The sequence below is a fragment of the Eschrichtius robustus genome, chromosome 2 (genome assembly GCF_028021215.1).
Source record: "Eschrichtius robustus isolate mEscRob2 chromosome 2, mEscRob2.pri, whole genome shotgun sequence".
NCBI classification, from domain to species: domain Eukaryota; kingdom Metazoa; phylum Chordata; class Mammalia; order Artiodactyla; family Eschrichtiidae; genus Eschrichtius; species Eschrichtius robustus.
The window spans coordinates 173,620,095-173,636,317 of record NC_090825.1 but is presented as its reverse complement, the minus strand read 5'-3'; the positions used below and the strand labels follow the sequence as shown (position 1 = coordinate 173,636,317).

Genomic DNA, 16,223 nt, shown 5'->3' with positions numbered 1-16,223 from the left:
CCTCCCTGAGCCCGTGCCCCCACTGGGGCCCTGGAGGTGGCGGGGTGACCCAGAATCTCCCAGCACCCCTGTGGACACCTGCCCCAGGCCTCTTCCCCTTTATTCATCTCCCCCGCTTTACCCTTCTTCAAAGGGAAGAATGCTCCCTCTCTTTCCTACACCAGTCTCCCCAAAAGAACCACTGCCTGCCCCCTCATTTCTGCCACCCCTGGCAGAGGGGTAGGGGTACCGCCTGCTCCTGGCCCTGGTTCTGAAGTCTGACCAGACTGGTAGGACCAGCATCCTGACCCCATCACGCCCGCTGGCCTCAGATGGCAGGGCCAGCCCCTAACAGCCCCGAGAACTCTTTCACCCACGACTGGCGTGTCATGCCAAGATGAAACAGCTTCCTTCGATCCTGGCATTTGAGACCCAGTGGGGCTGGGTTTGGGCCTGCCAGAAGCAGACAGCTCTTTGTTAAGGAATATTTTCAGAAGGGAAAAATGTGTTGAAGAGGCTCTGGTGGAACACGAGTGAGGAGTTGGCTTGGTTTTTTTTCCCTCAGCCGGGCTGGGATGGATCTGGGGGACCCATGTCGTCGTGTCTTTCCAGGTGTACTGGCTCTTCCCGCCCATACAGCCCACACCCTCGGGTCCAACCTGTGGGTTCCCCTGGGCTTCTGTGGTCGGCTGCAGGTGGTTTGGTTTGACTGCAGGTTGGGATGAGGCAAGTCAAAGAGGAGGGCAGATCACAGAACTGGCGAGACAGCGCAGCCAGGACCGCAGGGACTGAGAAGGAGCCCCAGGTCCTGCCTGAGGGGAATCCAGGTCAGGCCAGCACTGCCTGTCTGACATAAGCGTGCCTGGAAAACCCCAGAGGAACAAGCCCAGGCTTCTTTGTGGATATTTACCAGTGGATTCTGGATGGCTCTGGGGAAAAGCACATCTGAGCTTGGGGCCTTGACTTACCCATCTAGAAAATGGGGAGAGAAATCCCGAGACCAGGACTTTGTACTTCAGGGGAGCCAGAGAGGTTAGGATGTGGCCCTGAATGTCCCCTGGGCACCATGTGGAAGGGGTCAGTGGGGTCCAGGAGGGCAGTCGCCCACCTGTGGGTGCTAGCAGAGTCACTGGGCATCCTGGGCCCCTGGTTGGAATTAGCTGATGCCTCAGTGGATAATGGCTGTCTTTCCATGGCTGAGCCAGTTTACATCAGGGCTAAGAGACAGTTGGTTGTGGGATTTGTGGCCCCACAGGGACCTCCCAGGGGGGCAGAGGGCAGTCGGGTGCCTGCTTGCTGGCAGTGCCCACACCCCACGTAGACCTCTGACGCTGGGCGGATAGAGGTTTGTTCTGCCCACGTGCTGAAGGGAGGAGTGAACGAAGAGACTTCTGAAGGTCACGAGGCACACAGGAAACAAACTCCACGGCCTCCCCAGGGGGGACTTTGTGCAGATGCAGTGGGGTCAGAATCCTCCCCGGGATAGACTGTGGACTCCTTAGGAAAACACGAGAAGGCTCCCGGGAAGGGCTGGTGAAAGACATCAGTGCCCTTTACCCTAGACTGGGGGGCCGGGGCCGGGTCTTTGTGCACGTGCTTTTGATGGGTGCAGGGGGAACGGAGGATCGTGCTCTAGTTTCCTCTTGCAGAATATGGGTGCTGGTTGTTCCGGATGAGGCCCCCACCACGTACTGGGAATCGAGTCAGGGGCTGGGGTGTGAAGGAACGTCAGGGGTGGCCCCTGCCCTGCATCTAAAGACCCTCTCCACGTCAGCAGGCGAGAGCTGAAACCAGGAGCGCACTGATCAGGCCGTGCTGCGCACCAGGCCCTGTACCAAGCCCCATTGACATACTATCTCATTTAATCCCCCCAAACCACCCGGAGGGACCAGCATTCCAGCCCGTGCCCTTACCATCCCATCCCGTGTGGAAGCAGGAGACAGATTAACGGACAGCATGCTGTGGAGCAGAGAAAAGGGCCTGGCGCATCCCCGGGGCATCAGGGAAGGTGGAGCAGAGATGACATACGAGTTGGGAGAGGAGCTCTCTGGGCAGGCGTGGCAGGGAGGGGTGTTCCAGGCAGCCCAAGTGCTTGGAAGATGCCCAGGCGGCAGGAGCAAGCATGGTGCATGCAGGGAAGCGTGCCTTGTTTGGTGGGTTTCATCCTATAGGCCTTCGTGTCCCAAATGCCATCCACGGGGCACACACCATGGGACGCTCCCTGGTCAAAGGGACCAGTATTTGGAATTGAACTTGGAAAGGCAGCAAACCTCCCCCACCACCGCCCCCCCGCCCAGGGACGTCTGCTGCACACATGTTCTAGAAGCCAAACAGAGGGCAAGAGGGAGGTTAGTTAGGAGAACTAACAACTCACCAGGGCTGGGGAAGAGATTGATCCCTTCCAGGGAGATTTCAAGAGCCCCACTGGCACTTTTCTTCCATTTCTCAGCGCACCGTGATGTTTGTGAGATTGTTTTTTGTTGTTGTTTTTTATCTTTTGGCCACGCCACGCGGCCTGTGGGATCTTAGTTCCCCACCGAGGATGGAACCCGTGCCCCCTGCGTTGGAAGCATGGAGTCTTAACCACTGGACTGCCAGGGAAGTCCCTGTGAGATTGTTTCATTGAGGGCTATCTCCCAGCCCAAGAGTCCCACGAGGGCAGGGCACATGTCTGTTTGTTCATAGTTGAGTCCTAGGCGAGAACAGGGCACGTAACAGATGCCTAGTAGACACTTGGTTGATTTTAGGAGCTGACAGTCCTCCCCACTCACCCACTTCTGAAAGAGGGCCTGGATCTCTTCTGCAGAAAGAGGTCAGATCCATCTGCTTGGAGAGCCCCCAAAGGCAGGGCCGACCCACCTCGCCCTGGGCCCTGGCCCAGCCAGCCTTTGCAGCAGGAAAGATACCCTCTTGGCTTTGAAGAGCCGAGAGCCTTTACAAGATGCCACTTCTCTTATCCACCTGTCCCTGGAAGGCTTATGAGGGCTTTAAATTGTTTCCTTTGTCATTCTCAGGGATACTGAAATATAGAGAAATCAGGGATTTGCCGGGAAGGAACCTGTGATGGTGGCAGAAAGTAGCTGCTGACATGCAAGGTAGTAAACTTTTTTTTAGGTCAGAAGGGATTCCACAGGTCCTAGGTCAGAAGGGATTCCACAGATCCTTCCACAGCTGATTTTAGCCTGAAGGTACTTGCCGCTGCTGCTATTACTACCAATAACAATGATTTTAGTTTTATTGCGTTTAATATTTAAACAGGGCCGCCACGTAAGGGGTGGGCCTGCTGAGGAGGGGAAGTTTGTTTATTCAGTCCACAAATATCAGATGCCTGATGGTACACTAGACTCTGGGGATCCACTAGTAGGCTAGCCAGCCCCTGCCCTCATGGAACTTTCCACCCAGGGGGAAATAAATATCATGAGCCAGCTCCTGTCCTAAGTACTTGACAGGTTTTAGCTCATCTATTCCTCCCAACAAAACCTGTGAGGTCGGTACTATCATCAGCCCTGTTTTCAGATGAGGAAACTGAGACAAAGCACATTGTACCCAGATCAGAAAGATAGGAAAGTAGGTGAGGAGGGATTTGAACCCAGGCTGCTGGCCCTGAAGTCCTCCCGGGAGGCCAAGAGATCTGGGATCATTTATCCACACACACAGCCATGGAGGAAGGTACATGGATGTGGAAACATCCCGGGTGGCACGGAGGAGCGGCTAGAACTGGGGACAAGAGGAGGGCCGGCAGTGACTGCTGAATTCCAGCAGCCGTCCTTGTTACCTGAGGGGCAGCTCGCCCATCAAATGCCCACCCCCATGGCCAAGGAAAAGACCCGGAGACGTCAGGCCGTCTCCCCAGGAGTCGGGGTGGTCTGAGTGGCCCAGCTGATAGTCTGTCAGTCTGAGCAGATGGGGTCACGTGGCATCTTTCAAGACTTCAGATTTAGAAATGACTCTGGGTCCCCATAATCATTAGAGGTAGAGGATCAGAAGCTGGGCTGGTAGGGGGTGGGACATGGAGGCGGGGTGGGTAGGAAAGCAAAAGTAAAGGAGTCTTGGGGTCTTCTGCCTGCCTCTGAAAGATGGCACACACACACTCACTCACTCTACCTGTTGAAAAAGAGTAACTCATTTACTGAGTGCTCACTGCACTCGGTGTTTTACGTAGGTTGTTTCTAAAGTCATTGAATGCAGAGTGACAGCTCAGCTGATCAACTTGGGGCAAAGGCTCTGGAGTCAGAAATCCAAGTGCAGGGAGTTCCCTGGTGGTCCAGTGGTTAGGACTGCACTTTCACTGCTGAGGGCACAGGTTCAGTCCCTGGTCGGGGAACTAAGATCCTGCAAGCCGCTCAGTGAAAATAAAATGAAATGTTTTTTTAAAAAAATACGTGGGTCACTCAGTATTTAAAGAAAAAAAAAAGAAAGAAAGAGAAAAGAAATCCAAGTGCAAATCCTTCTTCCTCTACGGCCTCGTCAGGAGACCCAGTGAGCAACTCTCTACTCGCTAGGGCACCTCTCACATGTTATAAAACTGTCCTTTACGTTTCTGTCTACCCTGGTACAGAATCTTCTTTTTTTTTTTTTTTTTTTAATTTTAAAAATAGACTTTAGTTTTCAAAACAGTTTTAGCTTTACAGAAAAATTGAGAAGATCGGGACTTCCCTGGTGGCACAGTGGTTAAGAATCCGCCTGCCAATGCAGGGGACACGGGTTCGAGCCTTGGTCCAGGAGGATCCCACATGCTGCAGAGCAACTAAGCCTATGCTCCACAACTACTGAGCCTGCGTTCTAGAGCCTGCGAGCCACAACTACTGAGCCCGCGTGCCAAGAACCTGGTCTCTGCAGCAAGAAAAGCCACCGCAATGAGAAGCCCGCGCACCGCCACGAAGGGTAGCCCCCGCTCGCCGCAACTAAAAAAGCCCACGCACAGCAACGAAGACCCAATGCAGCCAAAAATAAATAAATAAATAGATGAAATCTCTCATCATTTCTTAAAAAAAAAAAGAAAAATTGAGAAGATAGTACAAAGCATTCCCACAGACCCCACACTCACAGCCAGTTTCCCCATATTAGTAACATCGTCTGGTAAGTTTGTTATAATTAATGGACCAATATTGATACATTATTATTAACTAAAGTCCATACTTTATGCAGATCTCCTTAGTTTTTCCCTAATTTCCTTTTTCTTTCCCAGGGCCCCTTCCTGGATCCCGTAGGACATTTTGTCCTCACATCTCCTGAGGTTCCTCTTATCTGGGACAGTTTTCGTAGGCTTTCCTTGTTTTTGATGACTTTGACAGTTTTGAGGAGGACTAGTCAGGAATTTTCTAAAGTGTCTCCTAATCTGGATTGGTCACATGTTTTCCTCATAGTCTTGGGGAGAAAGACCCAGAGATGAAGTGCCCTTCTCATGTCAGCGTATCAAGTGCACATGCTCTCAACATGACTTATCACTGATGGTGTTGACCTTGATCACCTGGCTGAGCAGCACAGGGGTTTTTCTCTTCCTTCATCCAGCAGACATTGATTGAGCACCTACTAACGGCCAGATGCTGCATTAGGGGCTTGGAGTAGAAAATTAAGAAGATAGGCCTTTGCCCCCAGAAGGTTCATGACCCAGTAGGGCAGGCAGGCGTGTATAGTAGGAATTGCCATAGAATGTGTCTTGGGCTGGGGTATAGGGGTAGGTATTTTCGGGGAGAGGGGAGAGGAGTGAGCCAGAACCCTGGAGGTGGTCGGGGGCAGGGGGTGGTTTGCCAGGAAAGAGTTCACCGAAAAAAATCAGTTTCCTTCTTTTTTATGGTTGAATACCATTCCATTGTCTGGATGGACCACATTTCATTTATCCATTCATCCATCGACGTTTGGGTTGTTTCCACTTTCTGGCTATTGTGAATCGTGCTGCTGTGAACAATTGTGTACAGGTGGGACTTCCCTGCAGGTCTAGTGGTTAAGACTACACGCTTCCAATGCAGGGGGCACTGGTTCGATCCCTGGTTGAGGAGCTAAGATCCCACGTGCGGTGTGGCCCGGCCAGGAAAAAAAAAAAAAAAAAGAATTAAAAAAAGAACTGTGTACAGGTTTTCCTGTGAATGTACGTTTTCCATTCTCTCAGGTAGATAACCTAGAAGCGGAATTGCTGGGTCATATTGGCAACTCTCTGTCTACCTTTTTGAGGAACTGCCAGACTGTTTTCCACTCTACCTCATCTTTTATTCCATGCGTTTCTCTCAGTCTGTAATAGAAAGTGCAGATGATCATCTCTTGGTCTCTGCCCACCCCCCCACCCCCGTATGCTCTGGGCGTGCAGGGGCTGCTTCTGTCTTTGCCCAGCAGTATTCAGCCCTCAGCATGGTGCCCAGGACCTGGCTGGCACTAAGGAAATACCGGTGGGTGGGCAGGCAGGTTCTATTCCTCCAATATTTCTCGACTCTCACGTTGTACCAGGCTCAGTGCGGGTCGCAGAAGTAGCAGGGACCCAGACAGTGGTGATTCCTACCCCGGTGGTGGATCTGATTGAGCCATCCTGGAGGCAGTTGGCAATCTTGGCTGGTGCTCAGGAGAAAGGAGAAGATGGGGACGAGGGAGGGTGTCACAATCACCGACATGTATCTGGTCATTTAAGTCCTGAAAGTGAGCTCACCGAGGGCATGAAGGGATAAGGGCCAAAGCAGGGCCTCTGGAGGAAGGGGCGCCAGGCTGGGCCGAGGCAGGAGGAGCCTCAGGAACCTGGCCTCTTGGAAACTAGGTGGGAGAGGACTTCAAGAAGGCGGAAGCATGGCTGGCAGTGTCCAAACGCCCCTGCGAGGGAGAGGAAAAGGGAGGTGGAGGGTCCCCAGCATCTGGACCTTTCTGCCCCCCGACCCCACCACCAGCTCACCGGCAGTCTTCTCCCACCCCTCTGGCTTGGCTCAGCTTCCTAAGCCATGGGCCACCTTATAAGGGCGTGGCGGGCGGTGGTGCCAGCAGGGACGGCATTAGGTGGCCCACTGCCCACTCCGCAGGAGCCAGGAACCCCCTTCGGGTGGCTGCAGTGAAGCAGAAGCAAAGGGCGTTGAAATGGGGCCGTTGAGAGGCTGGGACCCCAGACCTGGAGGGCCTGTGTGTGGGTCTCAGAGGCCAGTGGCCCCTCAGCACTCGAGGGGACCTGCCTTGTCTCTGCGACTCTGTGCCCCTCCAGCAAGGGTAGGGCGGCCGCGTGCCCTGGGGAGATAGGGGCTCATTCGCCTCGTTCCACTCCACATCCCTGCCCCTAGAACAGTGCCTGGCCCTCAGACGGCCCCCAGTAAGCGCCAGGGAAGGAGGGACTGAGGCGGTAAGAGTCCGGGCGCTCTGGAGAAGGGACAGGGCTGCTCACAGAGCTAGGAGGGCAGTGAGCCCATGTCCATCCGTATGTACTCGGTTCCAGGCGTGGCGAGACCTGGTCAGTGCAGGAAGCGTGCGTGTGTGTGTGTACGTGTGCACGTAGGGGCAAAGGGGTGTGTGGGCGTGAGATAGTGTGTGATTGTGTATCTGAGCGTGTAGGTGTGCGATTGTGTGTGAGTGTATGTCAGAGCGTGTGTGCATGTGCACGCAAGACTGTGTGTGTAGGTGGTTTGTGAGTGTGAATGTATCTGAGTGTGTGGGGTGTGAGGTTGTGGGTAAGTGTGAGTGTGTGAGTGTGAAGGAGTGTGTGTGTCTGCGTGCATCAGGAGGATGGTTTCTGGGGCTGCGCAGCATTTAGAGAGTATGGGGATGAGTCAAGAGAAAGTTCCTGAGGGACCAGGAGGTTCTGCCTCTCAGACTGCAAATTTAAGCCCTGAGTATTGAATACATTTTATTTCTTGTATGAAATACACATTAATTTGTGATAAGTATCTGAGCAAACTCTGCGAGTGTATTGCCCTAGTAGTTTCTTTTAATCGGAAACTCAGAGCTGAACCATTCTCTTGGGCTCTTTGCAGGCCAGGGTTGTGGTTGGGGGGGAAGGCAATGCGCTTCTGAGGCTGGGGTCCCCTGGGCTCAGCACGGAGACAGTGGGCCCCAGCCCCAGCCCTGGCCACGTGTGGTCTTTGTCTCCGAGGCCCCCACTACTCCCCAAATCCAGCTGTGCTTATGGGGCTCCAATCCTCGCCTCCACCACCTACTCCCCTCTCCCAGCTCTGAAGTTGGGAAACCTACGCGGCCTTCCCAGCCCCTCCCTGCTCAGAGAGATCCTTCCAAGTCAGCACTCCTTGTCCATGGCCCCTCTCTGCCCCGGGCCAGCCACAGACTTTGCGGGAAGCCCCGGAGCGGCCCCCACTGGCCCTCTCTCAGGAATGATTAACTCCTGGCTCGGTGGCACACCGTGGCTTGGTCTTTGGGGCAGGTTGTCCCCGGCCATCTGGGCAACAGGAGGAAAAGGTCTTCTGCTTCTGATGGGAGCCATCGCCTAGAGTTTGTACCACTCACCAAAAGCTAGAGCCCTCAGTGCCCGACAAACTCGGGGGGCCGTCAGGGGCCAGAAACAGAACCAGTGACCCTGGGGAGCCACAGAGTCCTGGGGTGGGAGGGTTATGAGCCCCCCACTAGGTGAAAGAAAAGTGGTGCCCGCTGCCCCTTGACAGGGGAGCACAAGGGAAGGAGACTAGAATCAAGTGCATGGCCAGGATCAAGTCCAGCTGACCTGTGGACCCTCAGGTGTTGGCTGGGGGCTGGGCTTGGGCTGTGGGAAGGTGCTCAGTGACCTGAGGGTGCCAGGCAGGTGCAAAATGGGCTGCTTTTCTCCTGTGACTGTCCTCCTGCTGCCTGGAGACCAGATGCCCCCTCTCCAGGACCTGGGCGAGGGCCCCTCTGTGGCTGAGCTGTCAGAGCCAGGTCAGGTGAGGGCCAAGGGGAGCCACACTTCAGACGCTGTTCCATTTGAGTCCAGAGCCTTTGCTTTCGGCACAGCCAGTGTCCCTGAAGCTCCCAGGAGGGTGGGGCTGGACCATCCCCAGGAGGAGTAGGAGAGATGGGCCAGCACCCACCCGGCACGTGGCAGGCCAAGATCAGGATACTGATCAGAGCCTGTAGCTCTCACTCTGAGGCCATCAGAGCACAGATTCCTAGCACTTTGACATGTCCCTGGCTTCCCAGCCCAAGGGGAGTTGACTCTTCTGGCCATTGGCAGCACCAGACAATCAACAGTAGAGAATAATTGCTTGTGGCTGTGCCAGCAGCCCACTTTGGTTGATGAGACAGGGAAGTTCAGATGCCGAGGCAGGGCTCCCAGGACAGGCCGCAGCTGGGGACAGGGACCAAAGCTGTCAGGAACAGCCACCAAAGCAGGGGCTTCGGCACCCCCAAGGTCGCAGCAGGGACCCTGAGTGTGACGGGGAGCCTTGGCCCCTGGCCCTGCTGAAGACTCAAGGGTGTCAGTTGAGACTTGGTGCTCATGCGCAGGGACAGCAGGACAGCTCAGGCGCTGGCCGTTGCCCTCCTGATTCCATCCAGGCATCTGGACTACCAAGGCAGGGATCCCAGTAGCCAGCCCCTGGAGCAGAAGGGGCCGGCCAGGCCGTCAGCTAGGCGGGGGCGCGTGGGGATGAGCAGTGACCAGGTGGACAGACCAGAGGTGGGAAGCCCGGGGTGAGGAAATGTCTCTGGGTGACCAGCAGGCTCACTGGTCCAGAGCCGGCGGGACAGTGTGGGCACCCTGCCCAAAGCTGACCACACATGTCTCTGGTCCCCAGACAGAGCTGTGACCTGGCCCTGCTCGCGGCTGAGGAGCCTGCCCACCATGGCGAGCCCCACTCTGAGCCCCGACTCCTCGTCCCAGGAGGCCCTGTCGGGCCCCACCTGCTCCCCCACCTCTGACTCCGAGAACCTCAGCCCCGATGAGCTAGAGCTGCTGGCCAAACTCGAAGAGCAGAACCGGTGAGTTGGGACCTGAGGGAAAGGGAGAGGCCCCAGGGGTACAGCCTGGGCCCCGAACAGAAGTTGCTGGTGCCACCTCACACTCAGAGCTAGGCCTGGCCCTGGGCCAAGTGACAGCTCCCACCAGAGGCTTGACAAGGATGTTTGCCATCACCTCCCACCAGACGGTTCTCCCATTCAGATGAGGAGGCCACGGTATCAGGGGGCCCAGTGGACCTGGCCTTCATTTCTCTAGCCTTTGTTGAAGGGAAGAGTAAATCCTCTGACTCTGAAGTTGGCCCTTCCCACTTCTCCTCTGGCCCACCCCCTGTTTTAAAGTGTAGGTTTTATTATTATGCCAGTACGGCGAGGCCAGCAGATCAGGAGATGACTGCCATTAAAAAGACAGTTTGGGGAATTCCCTGGTGGTCCAGTGGTTAAGACTCCATGCTTCCACTGCAGGGGGCATGGGTTCGATCCCTGGTCAGGGAACTAAGATCCCACATGCCTCGCAGCATGGCCAAAAAAAAAAAAAAAAAAAGACAGTTTGTTACGCACAGATTCCAAGAGGAGGGGCACAACACGCCATGCACCATGCAGGGCCACCCGGGGAAGCACCAGGGTCAGTCAGGAGGCAGAGGGAATGAGAAAAATGTGGGCAAGAGCCTTTATTGTGGTTTCTGCCAGAAGGAATGGTGAGGCAATGTAATCAGGCTTAGGACTGGCTAGTCTGAATACCTTCAGCAAGCTGGGGGCATAGGGGCTGGGCCTATTTGTCTAGTACCCGGCCCTGGGGTGATTAGGGCAGAGGGATAGTGGCCCTGAGTGCAAGAGCCTAACAGGTGGGTGGTTTGTGGGTTCTGGATTGGTTGGTTTGCATATGAAAAGTGCGCTAGCAGGCAAGTCCTTAATTATCTCTAGGAATCTGCTAGGCCTGGGAGGGGCAGTCCCTCCTGGGTCAGGGAGGCCCCAGACGTCAGAGCCTCAGGAATAGGTGGTTAATGCAACCCCTTGCTAGTTGGGTGCCCCCAGCCAGCATCTCACCCTCTCTGTACCTCGTCTGTAAACAAATCTTTACAAAACCCGCCCCACAGGGTTGGTACGAGACTAAGTGAGCTACTCCCCATGCTTCTCAGCCCAGGGCCGGGCACAGAATGGGATGCATGAATGGCAGCCTCTCCAGGGCTCCCGGGATCAGGACCAGGGCTCAGAGAGGTTAGGGTACTGGCCAAAGTCACTCAGCACGTGCCGCTCAGGAAAAATAACTTAGACCCAATCCCTGGTATCCTCTGGGACCCCAGGGAGGAGGGGCCAGGCTCTTTGGGACCCAGGGGCCAGGGTGGGAAGCTCCTGCAGCCTCCCCCCTCCCCCGCACCACACCCAGGCTCCTGGAAGCCGACTCCAAGTCCATGCGCTCCATGAACGGCTCCCGGCGGAACAGCGGCTCCTCGCTGGTGTCCAGCTCCTCAGCCTCCTCCAACCTGAGCCACCTGGAGGAGGACACATGGATCCTGTGGGGCCGGATCGCCAACGAGTGGGAGGAGTGGCGGCGCAGGAAGGAGAAGCTGCTCAAGGTGGCGCAGGCAGCGGGGCTGGGCGGGCGGCCGGGGGGTGGGCAAGGTCTGCCAGGGGCCCCAGCACGAGCAAAGGGCAGGACTGGAGGTGTGTGGGCACTTTCGGGGTGCCTTGCCAGGGCCGGGGGGCTGGGTGTGGAGATCAGGGAGGGGCTGGCACCCCAGGCACCCTCCTGCTTCCCGCCCGCGAGTTCCATGATGGGATGGGGCGGCGCATTCAGCCTCGTGGACTCCGTGTGCCGTGCAGTGGCTCGGCCGAGCGTGGGTGGACCGGATCTCAGAGGCCGGGCTGGGCGGCCGTGGGGAGGCTGTGCTGGGATGGGGTCCAGCCCGGCCTCCCGATCCCACCCCCGACCCCCCCACCCCCGCTCTGACCCTGTCGCCAGGAGCTGATCCGCAAGGGCATCCCGCACCATTTCCGGGCCATCGTGTGGCAGCTCCTGTGCAGCGCCACGGACATGCCAGTCAAGAACCAGTACTCGGAGCTGCTCAAGATGTCCTCACCTTGCGAGAAGCTGATCCGCAGGGACATCGCCCGCACCTACCCGGAGCACGAGTTCTTCAAGGGCCAGGACAGCCTGGGCCAGGAGGTGCTCTTCAACGTCATGAAGGTGAGGCCCCCTGGCCCCACGGAGAACCGCTGCGGTCACCAGGCCCGGCAGAGCCCTGCCCTGACTCGCATGTGTTCCCTCGCAGGCCTACTCCCTGGTGGACCGGGAGGTGGGCTACTGCCAGGGCAGCGCCTTCATCGTGGGCCTGCTCCTCATGCAGGTAGGTGGCCTGGGCCCAGCCCCTCCCGGCTCTGTCTGCCCCCAGGAGGTGGACAAAAGGAGAGTGTTCCCTCCATCCAGTGTCCTCCTAGGTCAGAACCTCCCTCTGTGTCCACCTGTGACCTCTGACAGTCTCCCAGCCAGGCCTCCAGGGGGTGAGCACAGAGGGCTGGCCACCTGTTCTGTCCCCTATCCCGTCCCAAGATTGGAGGGAGGGGTAGGCTGTCCTACTCAGTCACCTCCCAGGGTTGGATGGGACACTCAGGCTTAGGTCAGCCAGTGTGATGTTTATGGGGCTTGGGGTTTCCTCCAGAGAATCCAGCAGGCTTAGGAGGGGGAGAATGGAGACGGCTGGGAATGGACCAGAGGATGCCTCCACCGTGGGCTCTGGAGGTGGCCAGACCTGGGGTTCAAGTCCCAGCTCCACTGTTTCCTGCCAGGCGGCCTTGGGCAGGTGACTTCAGCCTCAGGAGGCTTCCTGTCATTGAAACAGGGTGATGATATTTACCAGAGAGGTTTGCTGTGTGGGTCCGGGCAGCCCGGCACTGTCCACGTTCAATAAAAGTAAATGGAGCAGAGACAAGCGAAGCCATAAGAAGAGCAGTGGGCGCCCCCGCCCCCCCCCCCACCCCCACTCACAGCCCCCTGCCCGCCCACCCCCAGATGCCTGAGGAGGAGGCCTTCTGTGTGTTCGTGCGGCTGATGCAGGAGTACCGCCTGCGGGAGCTCTTCAAGCCCAGCATGGCAGAGCTGGGGCTCTGCATCTACCAGTTCGAGTACATGCTACAGGTGAGTGGGCCCAGGGGCGGTCCCGCCTGCCCCCACCCCCTCCAGCAGCCCACACATACGGGTGCTAACGTCGGCCGTCCCAGTGAGTCTCTTTGACTGAAAATTCCACGCCTGAGAAATCACATCCAGACGTTCCAGCTCAGAGAGGGGCTCTACTCCCCAAGGGGCCGTAAAGCACTGCCCTGAAGGATGCTTTGAGGGACCAGGCAGGGGCCAGCCCCTTCCAGTGGGGGCTCCTCAGAGCTCGGGGCTCCCAGAGCCATTGCGGCCAGGGTGGACGGGTCAGTCCGGCTCAGACACACCCACTGCGCCCTCCTGTCTGCTCCCTGGTGTGGCAGAAGGAGGGAAGGTGTTGTCTGCCTGCCTTTGCTGATTACTGGAGAACCGCAGCCGCCTCTGTTTATAAATAGCAGCCCCACAGGGCCCACTCCTGGCCGGCAGAGAGAGCCAGTATACGTGTGTACACACACACACACACACACACACACACACACACACACACACACACACACACACACACACACACACACACACACACACACACACACACACACACACACACACACACACACACACACACGCTGGCCTGCTCTGGAAGCCAGTCGCAGGTGGGGCGGGGCAGCTCTGCGCCACAGTGGGCAGGACACGCCCAGTCGTGAAAGCCCCCTTCCTCAGGCCCAGAGGATGGGGAGGTGCCGTCGGTCGAGGGGACCGGTAGTGCCAGCAAGCAGGTGTTCCAGGGCCACACAGAAGGAGCGATCCCACCTCAGGCTGGGGAGCTGAGAGCTCCTGTGGCGAAGGAGCTGGCCGCCACCAGAGAGCTCCTGAGTCAGGAAGCCCAGGGCAGGCGGGGGGACAGCCTGAGGGTCTGTTCTCCCAGTGAAGGACCTCCAGGGAGTCCTACCGCCTTCTCCAGCCTCAGTTCCCGCAGTTTCTGTCGCTTTCCAGCAGTCTGAAGTTCAGACCAGTCAGACAGGCATCCCTTGAGCGTTGCTGGGCACAAAGCACAGAGCATTGTGGGGGGCGGTGGTGAGGGTCCCACGGGCAGCTGGGCCTCCTGCCATCCCTGCCATGTCCCCACCTAGTGCTACTCAGAGCTCTGGGGTGCTGCCGCCCCACCCAGAGACAGTGTGGGGGACTGCCCAGGGCAGGTCAAGGAAGGCTCCCTGGAGGTGCAGGCACTGAGGCCTAGCACTTCCGGTGGAGGGAGCCTGTGGGTGCTGACAGCTGTGCCCAGCAACCTCCTCATGGTGCCTGGCCTCCTCCCCCCACCCCAGGAGCAGCTCCCGGACCTGAACACCCACTTCCGCTCCCAGAGCTTCCACACGTCCATGTATGCCTCCTCCTGGTTCCTCACGCTCTTCCTGACCACCTTCCCACTGCCCGTCGCCACGCGTGTCTTTGACATCTTCATGTACGAGGTGAGGACCACATGCCCCTTCCTCTCCTGGCCACTCTGGATGGAGTGACTCACGCCCCCAGTGGGAATGATTCCAGGGCTCAGGGAGGGGTCAGAGGGCTCCCCAGGAGAGCGTGACCAGAGATGCACTACCCCCGCCTCCTTCACAGGGCCTGGAGATCGTGTTCCGGGTGGGCCTTGCCCTGCTGCAGGTGAACCAGATGGAGCTGATGCAGCTGGACATGGAGGGGATGTCCCAGGTGGGCCAGGAGGGCCAGGGCGGGCAGGCTTGCCCCCCAGCAGGGGCACCTGGGCAGGTGGAGCCCTTCTGAGAGATGGGGAGGCCCTGGACTTCCTGAGCGCCCTGATCCTTTCCCATCACCTCTGCCCCCCCGAGGTCTCCACGGAGGACCAGGGTGGGTGGGTGCCCAAGGAGCCCCAGTCTCTGCCAGACACAGCCCAGGGCCAGCAACCTGGTAGCAGGGAGAGAGGAAGGCCTAGGCCGAGCCCTGGGAGTCCCCCCGCTTCACCTGCCCCCAGCTCTGTGTCCCCAGAGCCTAACATGGCAAATAGTAATACTGGCCAAACCAGGAGGCGTTGGGTGTGGTTTCGGCCCCAGCAACTAGGCCGGGCGAGGGCACAGGAGGGAGTGAGGGGTCTGGGGCAGACTCTCGCCCTGCCCCACCACAGCCTACCCCAGCTGCCCTGCCTGCTGAGAAGAGGCCGGCCTGCATCTCACCGCCATGTCCCCATCATGCAGGCCCCCGCCCCCTCCCAGCGTCCTCCAGCTGGTGCTTCAGGGAAGAATGCACAAAGGCCACAGTTGTGTCCACGAACACGGGCATCCATTGTCCGCAGCTGCCAGAGGGGGCCAGCTGGGCTAGGGAGCGGGAGCCAGCCTGGCCCCGAACTGCAGCAAGCTGTGTCCACCCGGCAGCTTGCACTTAACTCTTTGCGGAGGTTCCAGGGGCCCCAGGCGAGCAGGCAGACCACTGAGGGGTCCTCCCTCTGGCTTCCTCCGCACCACCCCGATCCTTCAGCCTCTTCCGTCTCCTCTCACTGCCCTGGGGCAGTGGCATGTCTCCCCCTTCTTCCGTGAAGGTCCTCTGTGCTCGGACCCCACCCCCACCCACACCTGGCCTTCGCCCTCAGGAGCTCCCGAAGCCCGCTCTCCCTGCAAACAGAGGTCCTGGCTGCAGGCAGCTCCTTCTCACGATTCCTGCTTCTCACACTCGCTCACTCGATCCACACAACAGGCCAGGTGATGGCGAGCGCCCAGGCCGACCGGCTCTGGCCGTCCCTCCTGGTGTACCCAGGCCCTCCTCCAGGGAAGCAGGGTGCCGCAGGGGCTCGGGTGGCCCCAGGCGGTCAGGGCCCGTGTGTCCGTGACCACCCGTGTCCCCACAGTACTTCCAGAGGGTAATCCCCCATCAGTTCGACAGCTGCCCGGACAAGCTGATCCTCAAGGCTTACCAGGTCAAGTACAACCCCAAGAAGATGAAGAGGTCAGTACCGGGAGGCCAGGGTGCTGGCAGAAAGGGGGTCCCCGAGGGTGAGACAGTGAGCACGTCGGCCCTCCCCTCTGCAGGCTGGAGAAGGAGTACGCAGCCATGAAGAGCAAGGAGATGGAAGAGCAGATCGAGATCAAAGTGAGCCCCCAGTTGGCCTGGGCAGGGCTGGCGGGAAGCAGGGGGGCGGTGGGGGGGGGGGGCTTGATGGTGGTGGTGGATATGCCCTTGGGAGCCCCCTCGACAGCCGCTAGAGGGCAGCCCACCCAGCGCGGGCCACACAGCAGGGGGTCCTTAGGCTCTGAGAGGTGGTCCCTCGGCCTGCCTGTCCTTTCACTCACCACCAGGCCGGCAT

The 16,223-nt window shown here is 58.2% G+C and overlaps 1 protein-coding gene across 2 annotated transcripts in view; it reads left to right on the top strand.

Annotated features, from left to right (window-relative positions):
• Positions 1-16,223, top strand: part of EVI5L (ecotropic viral integration site 5 like) — a 29,763-nt gene that overhangs the window by 1,443 nt on the left and 12,097 nt on the right. For both annotated transcript variants that reach the window (XM_068537099.1, XM_068537100.1), the window contains exons 2-10: positions 9,666-9,849; positions 11,213-11,402; positions 11,789-12,013; positions 12,099-12,173; positions 12,836-12,961; positions 14,239-14,382; positions 14,531-14,620; positions 15,768-15,865; positions 15,949-16,009. In XM_068537099.1, the coding sequence (XP_068393200.1) occupies positions 9,713-9,849; positions 11,213-11,402; positions 11,789-12,013; positions 12,099-12,173; positions 12,836-12,961; positions 14,239-14,382; positions 14,531-14,620; positions 15,768-15,865; positions 15,949-16,009 (1,146 nt within the window). In that variant the 5' untranslated portion in view covers positions 9,666-9,712. The remainder of the gene's footprint in view (positions 1-9,665; positions 9,850-11,212; positions 11,403-11,788; positions 12,014-12,098; positions 12,174-12,835; positions 12,962-14,238; positions 14,383-14,530; positions 14,621-15,767; positions 15,866-15,948; positions 16,010-16,223) is intronic.